The sequence below is a fragment of the Oreochromis niloticus genome, linkage group LG12 (assembly GCF_001858045.2).
Source record: "Oreochromis niloticus isolate F11D_XX linkage group LG12, O_niloticus_UMD_NMBU, whole genome shotgun sequence".
Taxonomy (NCBI): Eukaryota; Metazoa; Chordata; class Actinopteri; order Cichliformes; family Cichlidae; genus Oreochromis; species Oreochromis niloticus.
Genome location: NC_031977.2, coordinates 34,785,272 through 34,801,918, shown reverse-complemented (window position 1 = coordinate 34,801,918; position 16,647 = coordinate 34,785,272). Strand labels below are relative to the sequence as shown.

The 16,647-nt window shown below is 39.9% G+C and overlaps 1 protein-coding gene across 1 annotated transcript in view; it reads right to left on the bottom strand.

Annotated features, from left to right (window-relative positions):
• Positions 1 to 16,647, bottom strand: part of unc13ba (unc-13 homolog Ba (C. elegans)) — a 177,884-nt gene that overhangs the window by 141,318 nt on the left and 19,919 nt on the right. Inside the window, exon 3 of the mRNA XM_025897097.1 lies at positions 8,935 to 9,034. Coding sequence (XP_025752882.1) covers positions 8,935 to 9,034 — 100 coding nt within the window. The remainder of the gene's footprint in view (positions 1 to 8,934; positions 9,035 to 16,647) is intronic.

The following is a 16,647-nucleotide window of genomic DNA, read 5'->3' as shown; positions in this document are numbered from 1 at the left end:
ATCCAAGATGACACGTCACAGCTGGGATGACGGAGAGAAGAGGGTGTGTGGGAGATGCTATGTGAAAAGTTTACACTTGTGTACGTGAGTGTGCTTGCATGTAGCTCCTTGCTGCCTGTTGAAGGCAAGTCAAACCAAAATGGTGATCTTCCTAAATATTAGCATGGTTAATATTAAACATCGGCACTGATGTGTTTGGCGGTTTGCTATTGCAACTATGTAAAACAACGCCATTAATGACGCTCTCATTGAGGACAGCAAAATGACAGCAGAGGCCAGAGACCAGTTCCAGGTCGATGGAAAATTCTGACTTTTATCTGTGAATTTTAAACAGCAGGAATCAATTCAGCTCCAAAATATAACTGACACACAAAAACATTCTGCACATATTAAATCTGCTTTCACACCATGGATGCTCGTAAATGTAAACATTTAAACATAATGTTTTTTGTCCATTTGTCTTGAATAAGAAAACATTGATGACATTAAAATGTTCTTTTTTTTCTTATTTTCACTTGTAATATATGTGATACAAAAATACTGTTTTAATGACTTCATTATATGCAGGAAACCAAATAAAAATGATTAATAACTTGTTTGTGGTCCTTTAAATCAATTCAATTCAAAAGTATTTACATAGGAGCAAATTACAACAGCAGTTGCCTCAAGGCGCTGTATATTGTAAGGTGAAGACCCTGCAATAATACAGAGAAAGCCCCAACAAATGGAGCAAGCACTTGGTGACAGCTGGAAGGAAAAACTCCCCTTTAACAGGAAGAAACCTCTGGCAGAACCAGGTTCAGGGAGGGGCGGCCATACACCACAACCAATGGTATATGGCTGAAGGTGAGGACAGGAAGACAGGACAAAGACTTGCTGTTGAAAACGGTCACAGATGTGAGGTGCTTAAACACAGTGAGTGGAAAAAGGTGAGTGAAGAAGAAACACAGTGCATCATGGGAATCCCCCAGGAGACTAGACCTATTGCAGCGTAACTATGGAAGGATTTAGGGTCACGTGATCCAGCCCTAACTATATGCTTTAAGTCTAATCTTAAAAGTAGAGAGGGTGTCTCCCAAACCCAAACTGGGAGCTGGTTCCACATTAGTTCTTTTGACTTTCCCAGTCTCCCTTGTCTGTAGCCAAAGTGCAAAAACACCATTTGGACATTTCCTGGGTTTTTCAGCCGATCTGTTCTTGGCAGATTGTGTAATTTTCGAAGGTCCAAAAAGACCAAGGTGAACTCGACTAATGGCAAGTAATGCATTGCATAACGTGAGAGTCAGCTCTGGATCAACGGGCTTAAAGAAAGGAAAAAAAAAACAAAACCAAAAAACAAAAGTACCTCATGATCTGCTCATTTTAATCTGAGGGATTATTCATTTGATATCATAAAATCCAAATTTTAGAAAGAAGTCTGATGTTGCCCTTCTGTGGAGCCTGTCTCCAAACTATATGACTCATAGCTCAGATGTGTGTTTGTGTGTGTGTACATGTGCCTTAGGTTTACATCTGGCTCCGTCATATGCCCTCCATCAAAGCCCATCCATTATTGAGGGAATGGTTTGTTGTAAAAGGGAATGAAATGGTGTATTTTTAACACTCAGATGGGAGTGTGTACATGTGCAGGGATGTCTTTGAGTGCAGTTTCTGACAGAAGAGACAGAAACTGGAAAAAACAGAAAGGCCAGAGAGGATGTGTAAGTATGTATTTTTACTGAGCATAATGCTTGATGGAAATTATGTCCTGTGAGGGAGAGACTGAAGCACTTTGGAGAATAACGGATAAAGTCAGTGGTGAAGCAGCTTTTTATGTGTTCCTGTGAGAGAAGCTTTACACAAGCTGCTCCTCCAGCTAAGAATCAGTGCTCCTGCTCAAATTTACAAAACATTTTCCCTTTATTTGACATCGCCTGCACAAATCAAATCATTTTTTAAATGCACTCTAAGAAAACTGCAGAAAACTGCTTCCAACTACTGCTTCCAGACGTTGGTGGAAAATACCCTTTCTAAAAAACAGCACCACTGGGACAAATGTTAGATGGGTGCAAAAAGGTTACGATCAGAGAGACGTTGATCAGTCCTGATATTATAACTTGATAAAATCGGTGGCCAAAGACTAATGAGGGTTGATGTGAAAAGACGGAAAGGTTGCCCTTTTTTGATAGTTAAACTCAACTTAATTGACAGAGAACTTGAAGGAAAGGCCACACAGTCTGACCCACGTGGTCAAGGAATCGAAACAAATCTATTTTATGTGCGCGTTGTCTTACACTAAGGGGGTTTCAAATTAAAGAGAAAAATGTGAAAGCTGCTGTTTTCAGGAGGAAATGATAGTATAAAGCATAAGCCCCATGTGGCATCCTGTTACAAACCCCTGTAACTTTAAAAGTAAACTTTTACTGAAGCCGCCTTCACAGCAGACCTCTGAACTGTGCCAATCATGAGATCTAGATTTAAGCGAGTGGGTAAGTCAGACTAAATGAAACAGCCAGAATCAGCAAAGAGCCAAAGCAAGCAGAGACATACTGAAAAAGGAAATGGAGACAATGAGGTAAGCCACTCCCACTTACCTGTGATAAAAGAAAAGAAAGACAAGAGCAAACCGAGCTGGAGAGTTTAAATCCTCACATGCATGAGGAGAGGCTAACAGGTTAAGTCTGATGAGTCTGTTTAGAGGCATCAACATTCAACTGCTTATCGTCTCATAAACCAGCCCACCAAGCAGCCATCATACAGTATTTAACAGATCAGATACGACACAAAGAACGAAGGAGGCTAAGATCGCACAAGACAATTAGTGATAGCCGAAGGAAAAATAAATATTGGACTTTGCAGTAAGATGCTAGATAGACGCTTTCAGCAGAAGAAAACAAATAAACTCAATTTACAAACAACAAGAAAAAGATTCTCATAAATAATGCAAATGTGACCTCTCAAATACCCAACTGACCATCTGTTCATACATAGCCTGACGATTTAAGACTACGAGTCATTTGGCAGGTATGTATACTTTTCACATATCATAGCTTATGTGTGTTGAGATTGAGAGGCAGTGCTGGAGGTTCATGAATCACCTTTAAACTGCTGCTTTATTGTGATCTCTCTCTATTTCTCTCTCTCTTGCACACCCGGCTCATTTTTCCTCTCATCTCCAAGAAAATGTGTATTTCCTCATTACAGCTCAGCCTAGTCCTGATGGAGCAACATCCTGATCATTTTGCCATCACCTCATCAGCAGAGCTAAAAAATAAAGAAAAATCTTCCTGAAGGAAATAAATGGCTTAAATTAGAATCTCTAAAATTTAGAAAATTGCTGCTGCAGTGATGTGTAAAATTGGTTCCTCTTGAGTTTTCAACAGCAGCTTTTTATGGGAACCTGTATTCCTGTGTAGAAGGAGGCCCGTTTGTGTGACTGGTGCTCATCAGGGCTTTGCCATAAATCTCTGAAAGGCTTAGGTCGTGTCTGTGGACAGAGATGTTTTAATATTTTCAGACTGTACTGTTGAGGCCGTCATCTGTGACGGCCGATTTTCTCCCCAGAGGAAAATCCTGCAGGTCAGACTGGGCTCAGCAAACCTCATCCTGCTGACTGTCTCTGAAAGATTCACTCCAAAATAGAGCAAAACCACACACAAGCAAGCCAAACACAAAGGTCACAAATAAACATAACAATTTCTAAATGCATAATTTTTGAGTCTGTTTTCTTTTTAGGACAAATTTCAGAAGTTAATGTAAACATTCAGTATCTACAGAGAATAAATGTGCAGATTAAATGTATTTAATGTCAAAAAATGCAATAGTGGGCTTTTGCAACTAAGCCGAATCTCAAAGTAGTCGCACTGGTACTCAGTGACATGCTGTATCCTGCTCATCAACACACTGCTGGACACACTGACCCATGGAGAGAAGTCAGTATTAGGTACACTAAGTAATTAACTGATCTTAGCATCTACTGATAACTCAAGCACATAAGGGACAGATTACACAGCACAGCTGGTATGAGACAGTTTGCAGCGTCAGACCTTAAGGTGGGATCCTTGTGGTTATTCCAAAGTTAAAGCATGCATCCAGAGGTGACCGTGCCGTGGCCACGAGGACACCTCGGCTTTAAAACAACCTCTGCTGAGCAAATCCAGCTGGTAGAATCAGTGACCTTTAAAGCAACACGTTGGGTTACTCTGTGACTATAATGAAACTGATTCTTACAGTATATTTTGTTGATGAATTCCACAATTTCATAGGACAAGTACAATGACAATAAAGGGCTATTTTATTCTATTGTATTCTGATGCAGGTCCTTGCCAGATGTTTATACAGTATCTCCACCTTTGACGTTACCCAAGGTTTAACTGAGAAAGCTCTGGTCTTTCCAGAGGTCTAGCCCCCTTTAGAAATACACTTATTTAGGCCATTACTACTACCACTAAGATTCAGCTAAACCTCACCATTACTCCTCGCTCACCATTATGTATAATGGTATTATCCTGTGCACAAATATAAATATAGTTGGGCTTTAAAGGTGAAGCCAAGTGCCTCAAACCTGCATTCCCCAGCAGGGGAAAACTTGTTTGGCTCCAAGAATAAGTCACATTTTATGGAAGTCTTTGAGCAAACAGCCCCGTATTTATAGTCTGGATCATATTTCATATTTAACACATGATGATGTTCATTTTGGAAATTATGGTTCCATTAAGAGTAAAAGAAACACTAAAGCAGGGCATAATTTAGGGTGAGTGATGGAGTGTCCTTTGGTTTCTCAGTCACATCTATCTGCTGCTCACCACAAAGGGTTAAATTAACACCTGTGACCAAAATGCTCAACTGGAGGCCTTGAAACCATATTTCAAGAATAGGTGACATCAAGGTGGCTACATCCACATCGACAGTGTAACCTCGATGCAACTTAAAGATTACTGATTGACACCCAAAATACTTGCAACAATTGAAACGTGGAAAAATACTGACTGTTTACTTCCAAAGTCTGATTACCTCAAGTTACTTTACAAAGTCTTGCCCCCCCCCCAGCCTAAACAGATATCTTGCAGCTTTCAAAAGTCAGGATTCCCGAAGGTTGCAAAGTGTCAGAGAGAAAAGGCGAATGCAATCAGCAGGTGAGAGATTGAGTTTGAAAGGAGGCCTAAGTGCAGCTGGCAATGCGGTTACTGTTCTTGGCTTTATTTTTAATTTTTGCCGGAGTGAAAGGGTTGGCATGACAGTTGAGTGCAAGCTAGTATCAGTCCAAACTCCTCTCTGACTTGTACCGCATTTCACTTTCTACCCAGCTCTCATTTTTTCTTTGATCTGAGCTTCATCTGAACCAAAATACCAGCACGCCACAGTGAAGCTGGTAATCCCACCACTATGAAATCTACTCCCGATCAACACAGATCCCCAGTGTGACATGGGCATGCCAATTCGCATCTGTGCTAACACACACACAGTAAACGTGAGCACACAAACATTGTGTAAGCTTAGACATCTGCCTTCCCCCTTTGTATCTGAACCCACAGTAACTTCTGTCTGTAATCATCCGTTTTAAGAATCTTGAGAAAAAACAATATAAGAAACTAAAGCCGCAGATGTGCCTGGTACTCCCAGTGAGGTCTAAGAGTCAGACTGCACATCTGGCAGGGTTTCAGCACAGTCACCATCCAGCTGTGAGGAGGTGACTTCTTCACTGTTTCTGAGCAACACAACCATATTTAGAGTGAGTCCTGCTTGTAATGCAGTTGATATTTACAATGCATCATATACTGCAAAATGTCATTTCAGTACAAAAAGAAGAAGATGCATGCTAGCTGTGAGGAGTACGTGTGTTTTTAGAGAGGATGAAAAACAAAAAGGTAATTTTCAGTTTCTCTTTAGTTTTTTATTATTGGATTTACTGTGTTATATACTGTGGGTCGAGAACAGCTGCAGATCTCTATCACAGCAACACCTAGAACAATATCTAGAGTCACCAGTTTAAACCTGACTGCAGAGGCCCACCATGACTGGAAGCCAAGCCCATATAGTGAATGCTATATGTTAATAAAATATAATATAATATATTATATGTTAATAAAACACAAAAACACATTTCAGGAGGCCCTACGACAGATACGACCGTCTCACTGAAACCTTGAAATTCCTTCTTGATACCTTGAACGTGGCTCAAAGGCAGCGCACTGCTTCTGCGCCTCACTGAGCATAACTGCTGCTAATGAGACTCAGGAGTTAATTAGCCATTTAGCTACAGCATGGGGGGCTGTGTGCTTCTTTTTTCAACAATAAGGGCCATAATATCTCGATGCATGCTCAATCATCCAGGTAAGGAAATCCCAGAAGGTTAATTCTGTTCATCTGATCGTAGCATTTTCAGTGGGAGAAATGTTTCATCATTCATCCAAGTGACCTCTTCAGACTCGAGAGACAGAAAACACTACGTCCAGATGAACAGAGTCAACTTTTTGGGTAAGGTCATAAAACTCCATATTTTACTTAACTAAAAAAAAACCAAACCTTCATACTGACTCTGGAAAACAGAGTAACAGGTAAAGAGTGAGGCGAGGAGACAGTGTTATATAATAATGTCGATTCACAGTCAATCTCTCCACTCCATTCGCTAATCAAGTCTAAAGGGATCAGTCTGCAGGAAAGATCAGTATCCCTTGTACAGAACACAATGCACGACTGACATATGTGTCTGTGTGTCTGACAAAGACAGACGGGGAGAGGAGGAAGATTAATGTGTGATACTGGTGCGCGCTTTACAAGCTGTATTCAAATGCTAAACTGTTATGTAAAGAAAAATACAATTTCAAACTGTTGTACTAGTGAATCATTTATAAAGCATGTTTATCTATCACTTGAAAATTTGCCCCTATTCACTCACGTTTTCTCAAGCAAGGTGTTGACCTGAGTGTCTCTCCTCACACTCAGGAGAGATTTTGGGGTTCGCCGTTTTGTGTAAGATCACGTGCTTGGAGTGGCATTACATGCACACAGATTTTTGAGTTTTTCACTCAAATCTTTTATGTTTGATTGGTGATTAGTTAGTTCGTTAGTTTAGTGCGCACATCTGCCTGTGAATACTCTCACAGAGCTTCTTAGCATATCCGTGCAAAGAACTGAGCTATAAGACATCCTTGGGGATCCTAGCCTGACCCCCATGCATTCATAATATGCATTTATTTTAACTGTTCTCCCAGTCAGTGCAATCAGTGTGTCAGTGTACAGCAGTTACTTTATTTTGTGAACCCTACATGTTGTCAGCACACGTAGAGTTTAAAATTAATAACTGCTAGTTACATGATACATGAAAAAAAGAAAGTGGCACACAAAGTAACAAATTACTTCCTACAGTAAGCACATGCACATTTAATAGTTACTGTAGGAATTAAAAAGTAATGTGCCGACATTGATCTCAAGACATATACAACTGAAATGGCAGCTGCATAACTCTTTGTCTAAAAATGGGTTTTGCATCCAACCAATCAAAGAGTACCAAGAACCAGCATTTCAGGAATGACAACAAAAAAACGTAAAGTGGGATTTCAGCTATTTCAGCTGCACCCCCCCCCCCCCAACTCCCTCTACTGTTCACATGTACTCAGACCTGGCTGGACAATTCATTAGATTTATCACCAACTCGTCCACTTATCTGAGCTGGGCATATCATTTCACTTTCTATCCATCCTACCTGCTCCAACCACAAATTCCCATTTAGTAGCCTGTGCCCGACTGGAGTCCCACAGGCGGCTGGTGCTCTCTTTCAATTTCAGCGAGCCCTATTAAAGCCAGCTAACAAGTCAGCTTGCATTGGATACCTGGCCTGCATTCATCCAAGGGCTGACACATACTCCTGAAGCTCCAATTTCTCCCTGCATTTGCTTTAATACATCCCAGGAGTTTAGTGTCGCACTGCTGCCAATAAAAGTGACAACACTGAGCCAAAAAAGTAAACGACGAAAATGTAAACCAAAGCTCGAGTCAGAATGACGTGACTGATCCTTGGTGCAATGCATCCACAATAAAAATCTATTTTCAGTATATTACAATCAAATATGCCATTACTATGAGATGAGATTCAGCTAACTTTTAATGTTTTGCTACGTGAGTGTTATATGCGTTATAGCATAGGTCTTATAAATGAAACCAAAACTAAATATGCCTCCAATACCAGGAATCTAAAGTGTGGTTGGACGGTCCTGCCTACATTTGGTTAAAGAGTGCAAGGTGAAGTTGTCTTTGAGAGATCTTTTAGATCTTTTTCAACTTTAAAATCTGGATTAGTTTGGCTGATAGTGAAAGTAGTCAACATCAGGCTCAGCCGTTTCGGAAATGCAGCTTTTCCGTATCCGTTATCAGACAGAAACAAAGTTCTGGGTTTGAATCTGGTGGCAATTTGCAAAGACGTGCAGGAGGAAGAGATGTTCTTCTACTTTAAAAGCTAAACCAGATGTAACAGGACACACTTTTATAGACAAATGAACAGCCAGCTTTCCACCTTTCACTTATTGACCAACTCTTTATTTTGTTCTTAAGTCTAGCAAAGCCATCTTTTCAATGAGTGTCTTGTCAGTGAGTTTCTGCTGGGTGGAATACATTACTTCAGCGCCACATTATTCAATTTGAATACTGCAAATCTGTATGCCAGAGCACAGCACTACACCGCGTTGCAATATTTAAACCATAAAAGAACACGTAATCTTTCAGTGGATGAAAGATGTATGAAGTTTCTACATAAAGATGTATGAACTATCATTTTATATTTAAGCTATTGTTATGCTTTCTGCGGCTTAAAAAATGCTGAAGAAGCAGGGAAACTGAATTAAATGTCATAATTTAAATGCATTTTTTAAATTAACATATAAAAGTGATAAAACATAAAAACTGTACACTGAGAAGTGAAATTTAGAGCAAAGCAGTGGCAGGGTTTGAGGTACTCACAACATGAAGTCTTGTTCCCAACATGGCCGGTCCCCTCGGACTGTGATAGTTGTGCTTTTCACATTCTGCACCTTTAAAGTCACGTAGGCGTTGAATTTGTCTGGAAAAGCAAATAAAATGTGAGACTTTGATTATTTAACACACAACATTTTTCATTTTATCTCAAGCCTTTTATTGAAGGTTCAACTACTTTTTGCTCTTTCCTACCATCCCGAGGTGCAGTGAACCAGCACACAGCCTGCTTACTTCAGAACCATATGATTAACAGGCATTATTTTTAGAGTACTGCAGTCTCATAAAGAGTTCAGTAGAAAGATGAAGGCGAGATAAGAGAGGCAGAAAACAGACAGAGGTATCAGTGTATCTTGCAGACAGCAGGAAAAAAACTGAATAACCTGGATTGGAAACAAAGACTAATGAACACACTTCCAATTCTGTGTAGAATTTATTATTACAGAAAAGATAAAGCCATTATCTGCTACCTACTATAAGATAAAGACCTACCTCATAGTATAACCTGTTCTGGAGCAGCTTATACTTGATATAACAAATCAGTTCTTTAGAAAACAACGTCACCATTTATTCCTCAGACCTCAGAGCGTACAGGCTTTTATGATGATTCCTAGTGTCTAAAATCTTTGCTGTTCCATAATGAGCATCAGTAGTAATTCTAGATCTTAGACAACTTTATGTCTTGATTTTTATTTCCTGCTGGCTGCAACAATTTTATTGTTTTTTTAAGTCTTAATCCTAATATTTGCAACTTATCTTCATGCTTTCCTACTATTGCCTCTTTTCAGGCAACAAATAATTAAAATCTCAAAAAAAAAAAAAAAAAAAAAGCCACGGAGAACATTTTGCTGTCTCTAGCATTATTCAGCGTTATTAGTTTGCTGGTTGGTCACTGATGTTCTGGGGAGTCATATCCATGGAAGAACAGAGAAACCTACAGGCTAGGCAACACCACCCTGACTGCCATTAGATATCGGGGTGAAATCCTTGAATCCACTATCAGACCCTACACGGTGCACAACAATCCCCAGCATCACTTGGCGAGAATATGCAGGCAGTTCTTGGAGGATGAAAATGATACCACTGACTGGCCCACATGCTCGCTGGCGTAAATCCATAGAACGCCCCTGGGACGTTATATTTCAGGCCGTCCGTTGGTGCCAGGTTGCACCTCAGACTGTCCAGGAGCTCAGTGATTTCCTTGTATAGATCTGGAAGGAGATCCTGCAGGATACCATCCGTCATCTCATGAGCATGCCCTGGGGTTGGACAAAAAGGACTAGCCTGATGCAGAATTTTGTCACAGATTTTCAGGGCATGGTTGGATCCAACCCTCTGTGGGTCGATAATTTTCACCTCAATCAAACAATGCGGCAGTCTTTAATTCTGTACCAGCATACATAACCAGCATGACCTTTTCCTATTGAGAACTGATGTATTTTCAAAATGTTCCTTTAATTTTTATTGTATCATTTATATTTGAAGGCAACACTTATGTTCCTGGTGAGCCAGAAAATGGAGGGGAAGCTTCTAAATTCCTTACTTTGTTTGAAAGTATCGACTTTAAATCAAACCCTGATCGTTTCTTAAACTTTACCAAGTAGTTTTGTTTCCTTAACCTAACCAAACAGCAACTGACACTTAAAGGAACGTGTGAAAAATAAACAAAACACATAAATAAAGGTGTGAGTTGAACTTTACATGCATTTAAATTTTTAAATGGGCTTTAATTGGATACTGTATGAAAAAACAGAATAATTACTATTATTATTAGTGTTTGGTAGTATAGTCATTTGAGGAAATATGCAGCAAAAATGTTAACAAACTTCTAAACCTTGAATATTTGATCAAACTGAAAAAAGAAAAAAAAACAGGAGATGGTGAAGAGAAATAAACAAGTGAAGATAGCTTTAAAAAACTGCACTCTGTTGTATGATCATGCTTATCTGAAGGTGTTACTAACATCTGGCGTGCTGAGCAGGAGAGAAGCTGTGACAAGAAAAGGCCATTTCAGAAGGTAAACCAGACTCCCGTTATATTTATTAATCAAGCAAAGAGGAATGTATTTTGTATCAAACTAGTCCACGTCATGCACTCATCCAGATGTAACGCATATCATATTCAGTCACATCAAAGTTATATTTGATTATTCTAAAGTGATCAATAGCATGATCAATTATGTCAGTATTTATAAAGTTTTCTTCTTTCATATTTATATCATTTGTCTAATTTGGCTGTATAATTGTACCAATTGTTTTGCTTTTTTCTTTATTCAGACTTGCAAAGATGTTTTGTTTCAACAGCTGGCTGATAAATAAACAGAACACCTACAATCTACATTGTTATGCAAATAAACTGCGTTCTCCTTTAAAATCTATTTTCTGCTCAACAAAAGAAATTGCAATTAGAAAGGTAGTTAATGAACTTACAAAACTGTAATGAAATATGGTTACTAGGGTTATTTTGCAGATTCATGGGTGTTGAGAGCTCTAAAGGCTGTAAATAGCAGTGTGATTTCCCAGCAATCAGTACTTAAGAAGGGAGATTACGCCTTACATTTTGAGCTATATTGGTCTAATCAAATCAACCAATTTTGCCCAAGAAGTTAATTCAGTTGTCACTGAAGGCCATCCTGACTATAAGAGAGTTTATCCCACACCAAATATTTTCCTTATTATTTTCATATTCTTGATTTTACGGGCCTAAATGTACTTCAAAAACAAAACTTTATAGCCTTTTAATGGCTTGGAAGGAAGTGACAAATGATCCTGAGAACAGGGGTGTAAGAAAATAACTGCATGTGATACTCTCGTGGAAAATTAAAAAGCACTTATTTTGAATTTTGCATTTCTTAGATTATCTTCTTTGTCATTTTAACCCAGTACTCTCCTCTTTTACTAAACTGAAATTATTTAATCCATTTACTGCATAAATGGTATAAATAAATACATAAAAATCTGATTTGATGTTTAAAAAAAAAACCCACACACAAAACCAATGTGTGTCTGCATATTCAGCAATAATATTCAGCTTGATTACCTGCCTCAAGTAGCCACTCTTCACACAAGAGAATCCACTCAGTGTTATAGTGTGTGTGTGTGTGTGTGTGTGTGTGTGTGTGTGTGTGTGTGTGTGTGTGTGTGTGTGTGTCCTTGTATACTTCTGTGTTCTCCATCTTACAATTACTGTCTTTTGAAGAGCAGCATTAGTGGATCTGGGGTGAAGATGAGGTAAGGGATGAGCTCATTAATCTGCATGAATGAATACATTACAGCCATTGCTGGGCTCCAATATCCAGGTTCCATTTGAGTCTAAGCCCAAGTTTTTAAAATATACCTAAATCCCAAATTCCAGATCACATCAGTCCACACCCAACCTCGGTTATTTTTAGGGGTGTGTGTGAGTTTGAAAGGGCGTTTCAAAAATGTCTTTATATCTGAAAAATTTCCAAATGGTCAAACAGCCATGAAGTACAGGAAAGTGACCTTTCCTGCTGGGTGACCTTTAGATGCCATAAAGGCTGTGAATACCAGAAAACTACATATTCTTTGTGAAAAGACATCATTCGCCAGCTGTTTCAACCCTGCTTATAGAAATAAAGTGGTCAGTAATGTAATGTAGAAATAGAAAGCAATTTTCCATCTAACAAAGGTCATTGTGGTTCGTTTTTAAAAAGAAGAAGCTCAATGATATAAGTGGGGGCCTGTCCTCGTAAAGACATAAAAGTAAGAGTGGTTATTTTAAATTGATATCTGTACCCAACCGGAAGCCAGTGCAAGGACTTTAACAAGGGTGATATGAGAGAATTTATGACTGTGGGTTAAAAGCCTTGCTGCGGCATTTTGGACCACTTGAAGGTGATTTAAAGAAGCCTTGACAGACCGGAAAGGAGTGCATCACAATAATCTAATTGGGAGGAGATGAAGGCACAAACAAGCATCTCCAGTTCACCTTTGAGAAACGTAGATGTTGCCTAATTTGGGGCATGACACTCTGTGGAGCGAGAATTAAACACTCAGACTTGTCTGCGTTCAGCTGCAGAAAGTTGTTTGTCATCCAACCATTAATTTCCTTAAAACAGTCCATTAGAATGGATAAGTTGTCCAGTTCACAAGGTTTAAAGGAGATGTAAAATGGGATATCGTCTGCATACAGATGGTAGGAAATAATTTTGAAACAACTAATGAGAAGGCCTAAAGGCAGATTATACAATGAAAATAACAAGGGGCTTAAAACCGATCCTTGTGGGACACCGCATGAAATTTCAGCTACATCTGACCGAAAGTTTCCCACTGACACCAAAAGTGTTTTATCCGCCATAAATAAGGACAGATCCATATATCCCTACCATATGATTTAAGCAGTGGATTAAGATCTGATAATCAATGCTATCAAAGGCTGAGCTAAGGTCCAACAGAAGAAGGACTGAGCAATCACCCCAGTCCGCGGCCATCAAAAGGTCATTTGTGACTTTAAGGACAGCTGTTTCTGTGCAGTGTAACTTTCTAAAACCCGATGGGTCTGTAGCTTGTCTGTAGTGTTGGATCCAGGTTAGGCTTTTTTAGCAGAGGTTGAATAACCCCCTGTTTAAAGCACCTGGGGACAGAGCCAGATAGCAGGGAACCGTTTATCAAGGTGACCACGGTGGGCCCAATGGCTTCAAAAACATTCAGGAACAGAGAAGTAGGTAAGACATCAGCTGGACTCGTCGAGGGTTTCAAATGTCTGCAGGAGCCATTTCCTGTACATCAGGCCCAGTGCTACTTTCCTGTAAGCTCTCTACTGCCATGTGGAATAAAGGCTAAAGAAAACGCTGAAAAAATCATTTGAAAATATGACTCACTTCATTTGCCACATTGTGAAAATATACAAGAAGCAATGCTACTGAAAAATATGTTATGTTAAATATGTTATGTTAAGGAAAAGGGTGGAAAGTCCACTCTGGGTCAGGGACGAGTGTAGAAGTTTAAGTATTTCGGGGTCTTGTTCACGACTGAGGGGAGTGGGAGATCAACAGATTTGTGCTGTGGCTACAGTGTACTGGTCTGTCATAGGGAAAAGGGAGCTGAGAGTAAACGGGAATCTACGTCCCCGCCCCTCACCTATGGTCACGAGCTGTGGGTAGTGACTGAAAGAACGAGATCAAAGATACAAACAGCAGAAATGAGCTTTCTCCGAAGGGTTGCTGGCCTCTCCCTTAGAGATGGGTTGAGGAGCTCAGCCTTCTGGGAGGTGCTCAGAGTAGAGCCGCTTTTTAAAATATGCTTGTCTGAAACAGGTCTCACTTGTAAATGAGACATTGATTCTCAATGGGACTACCTGTATAAATAAAAGGTTAAATAAAAAGAAATAAAATAATCCTCGACATGGAAAAGGAGCCAGTTGAGTTGGTTCAGGCATCTGACAAGGATGCCTCCTGGGCGCCTCCTGGGTGAGGTGTTCCAGGTATGTCCCACTGGGAGAAAGGCCTGGGGAAGACCCAGGAGACGCTGGAGAGATTATGTCTCTCGACAAGCTGGAGGAGGTGGCTGGGAAGAGGGAGGTTTGGGCTTCTCTGCTTAGGCTGCTGCACCCGCAACCCGGCCTGGATAAGTGGAAGAAAATGGATGGATAGATATATTTTTAGTTTGTGGTGCTAAATCCGAAATAGTGTAACTCCAACACTGAACACCCAAAGATTAAAAAAAAAAAAAAATGTATGACTCATGCAAAGCTTCATGAAAACAAGCACCATAAACATGGCAACATTTTAGCCAACTACCCTGATGAATAAGCATAAACATTACCTGATGAAGCCCTTTGGTTCTACCCTGTACCAGTGGAGGTCTCCATATTCGGTCTCTTTAAAGATTTCTCTCAGCATATTTTCTTAGGTTTTCCATTTCTGCCAAATTTTCAAACATATGATTTTACACTAGAACACAAATGCAATACAAAATATTTATCAAAGTATTCTGGGAATGGTTTTAAGATCATTCCAATTACTGGGCTGTCACATTATGGCGTTTTTTAAAGTCACTGGCATTTCTCATTTATGCATATAGTGCCCTTTAGAGACAGTGCATTAACAGACCAGGTTATGGCATTAATGTTACGCTGCTGTCATTCCCAAACATGACTTAACCCTAACCAAGTTGTTCTTAATGCCTAGCAACTAAAAGGTACAAAGTGAATAAAAACAAATGCATCATATGCATAATGAAGAGTGTGGGACTCAGACATCTGACAAAATGGTTTTTTTACCATTTACTTTTACATTTTTCTGCAAAGTCAATGAAAAACATTTTGCATGAGCTAAAGAGGACGAGCTTGGAAAGAAAAAGCGACTGGACTTCTTTAAGTTTATTGAAGACATTTCCACTCTCATCCAAAAAGCTTCTTCTGTGGTGGAGACTTAGTGGAAGTTGTCTCTTAAGAGGCTCGTGACCCACTATTGATCATGCACCTCACCACATGTGCCAAGGTGTGCAAAAGGGTGTGGGTCATTATCGGCAGAGGTTTTGGGTGAAACCATTGTGAGGCCTTGCTCCACACTATTATGTCACCACTATTATGCTCACCTGACACAGGTTGTGGGTGGGGGCTCCAGTTGCATTGTACTGTAGGTTGCAGGTGGTGTCATGAGCGACCCCCTGTGTCCAAAGACAGTCGTTCACAGTGGACATAGGTGGCCTCTTTCACTCCTCTTTCAAACCATGTCTTCTCTGCCCAAAATGTGAATATTGGCATCCTCAAAAGAGTGACCTTTGACCTTTAGACGCAGATGTACAGCTAAGTGTTGTCCTGTCAAGGTGGCTCCTCTATGTTGAGCCATGCATTTATGAAGTGGCTGAAAGTGATTTTTCTGTCATACTGTAGTGGAACAAATAAATAATAATACCTATACCTGTCCTTTTATGAAATAAAATAAAACTAAAATGATGTCCACTGTCTGTGTGCACGTGCCCAGGCTTTCTCTTCGTCACGCACAGCTCTAGAGTGAAAGGGGGCAGGAGGGAAAGGGTTAAATTGGGAATAATCCATCATTCCTTTAAGACAGTTGCCAAGTCTGTGATTAAGGGAACAAGGTGAGTGGCAGGGCTGAAGGCAGCCCAATTTACTGACAGCTAACAGTGGAAAGGGAAAAAATGAGGAAAACAAACAACAACCGGACAGGCAGCGAACGAAAAAAAAACAAAAACAAAAAAACAACAAAAATGACCCAAAACACATTATAGTAAAAATCTATAAGTGTGGCATCTATTTCCTATGACACCTCCACGGTTGTCATGCAAAATATTGAGATCATAACAAATATCTGAAGGACATTATGCAGATCTCCATAAATGCTCGCAGTGAAAAAAAACAAACCACAAACACCTTCCTCTTGTCAACAGCTCCTTGCTAAAGACAAATCCCAGCATGCAGCGGGACTCTCTCGGGGGGGCAGCCAGCGTCATTTATAATTAAGTAGCGATGACTTATGAAAATAAATAAGTTATATTCAGTTATACATGGATGTGTAGAGCACAGCCAGGCAAGATGACATTTACTAGGCAGTCTACAGTAATGAATACTCTATTATGGGTGTCAGGGGAGGTGGCGGGGCTGCAGAAGGCTGGAGAATGTGGCAGAGTAATGGGGAGCGCAAGCAGAGAAGAGGTGTTGGTCGATGAGGACAGCTTAAGGTGATGACAAAAAAAAGAATAAATTCTTTTTGTT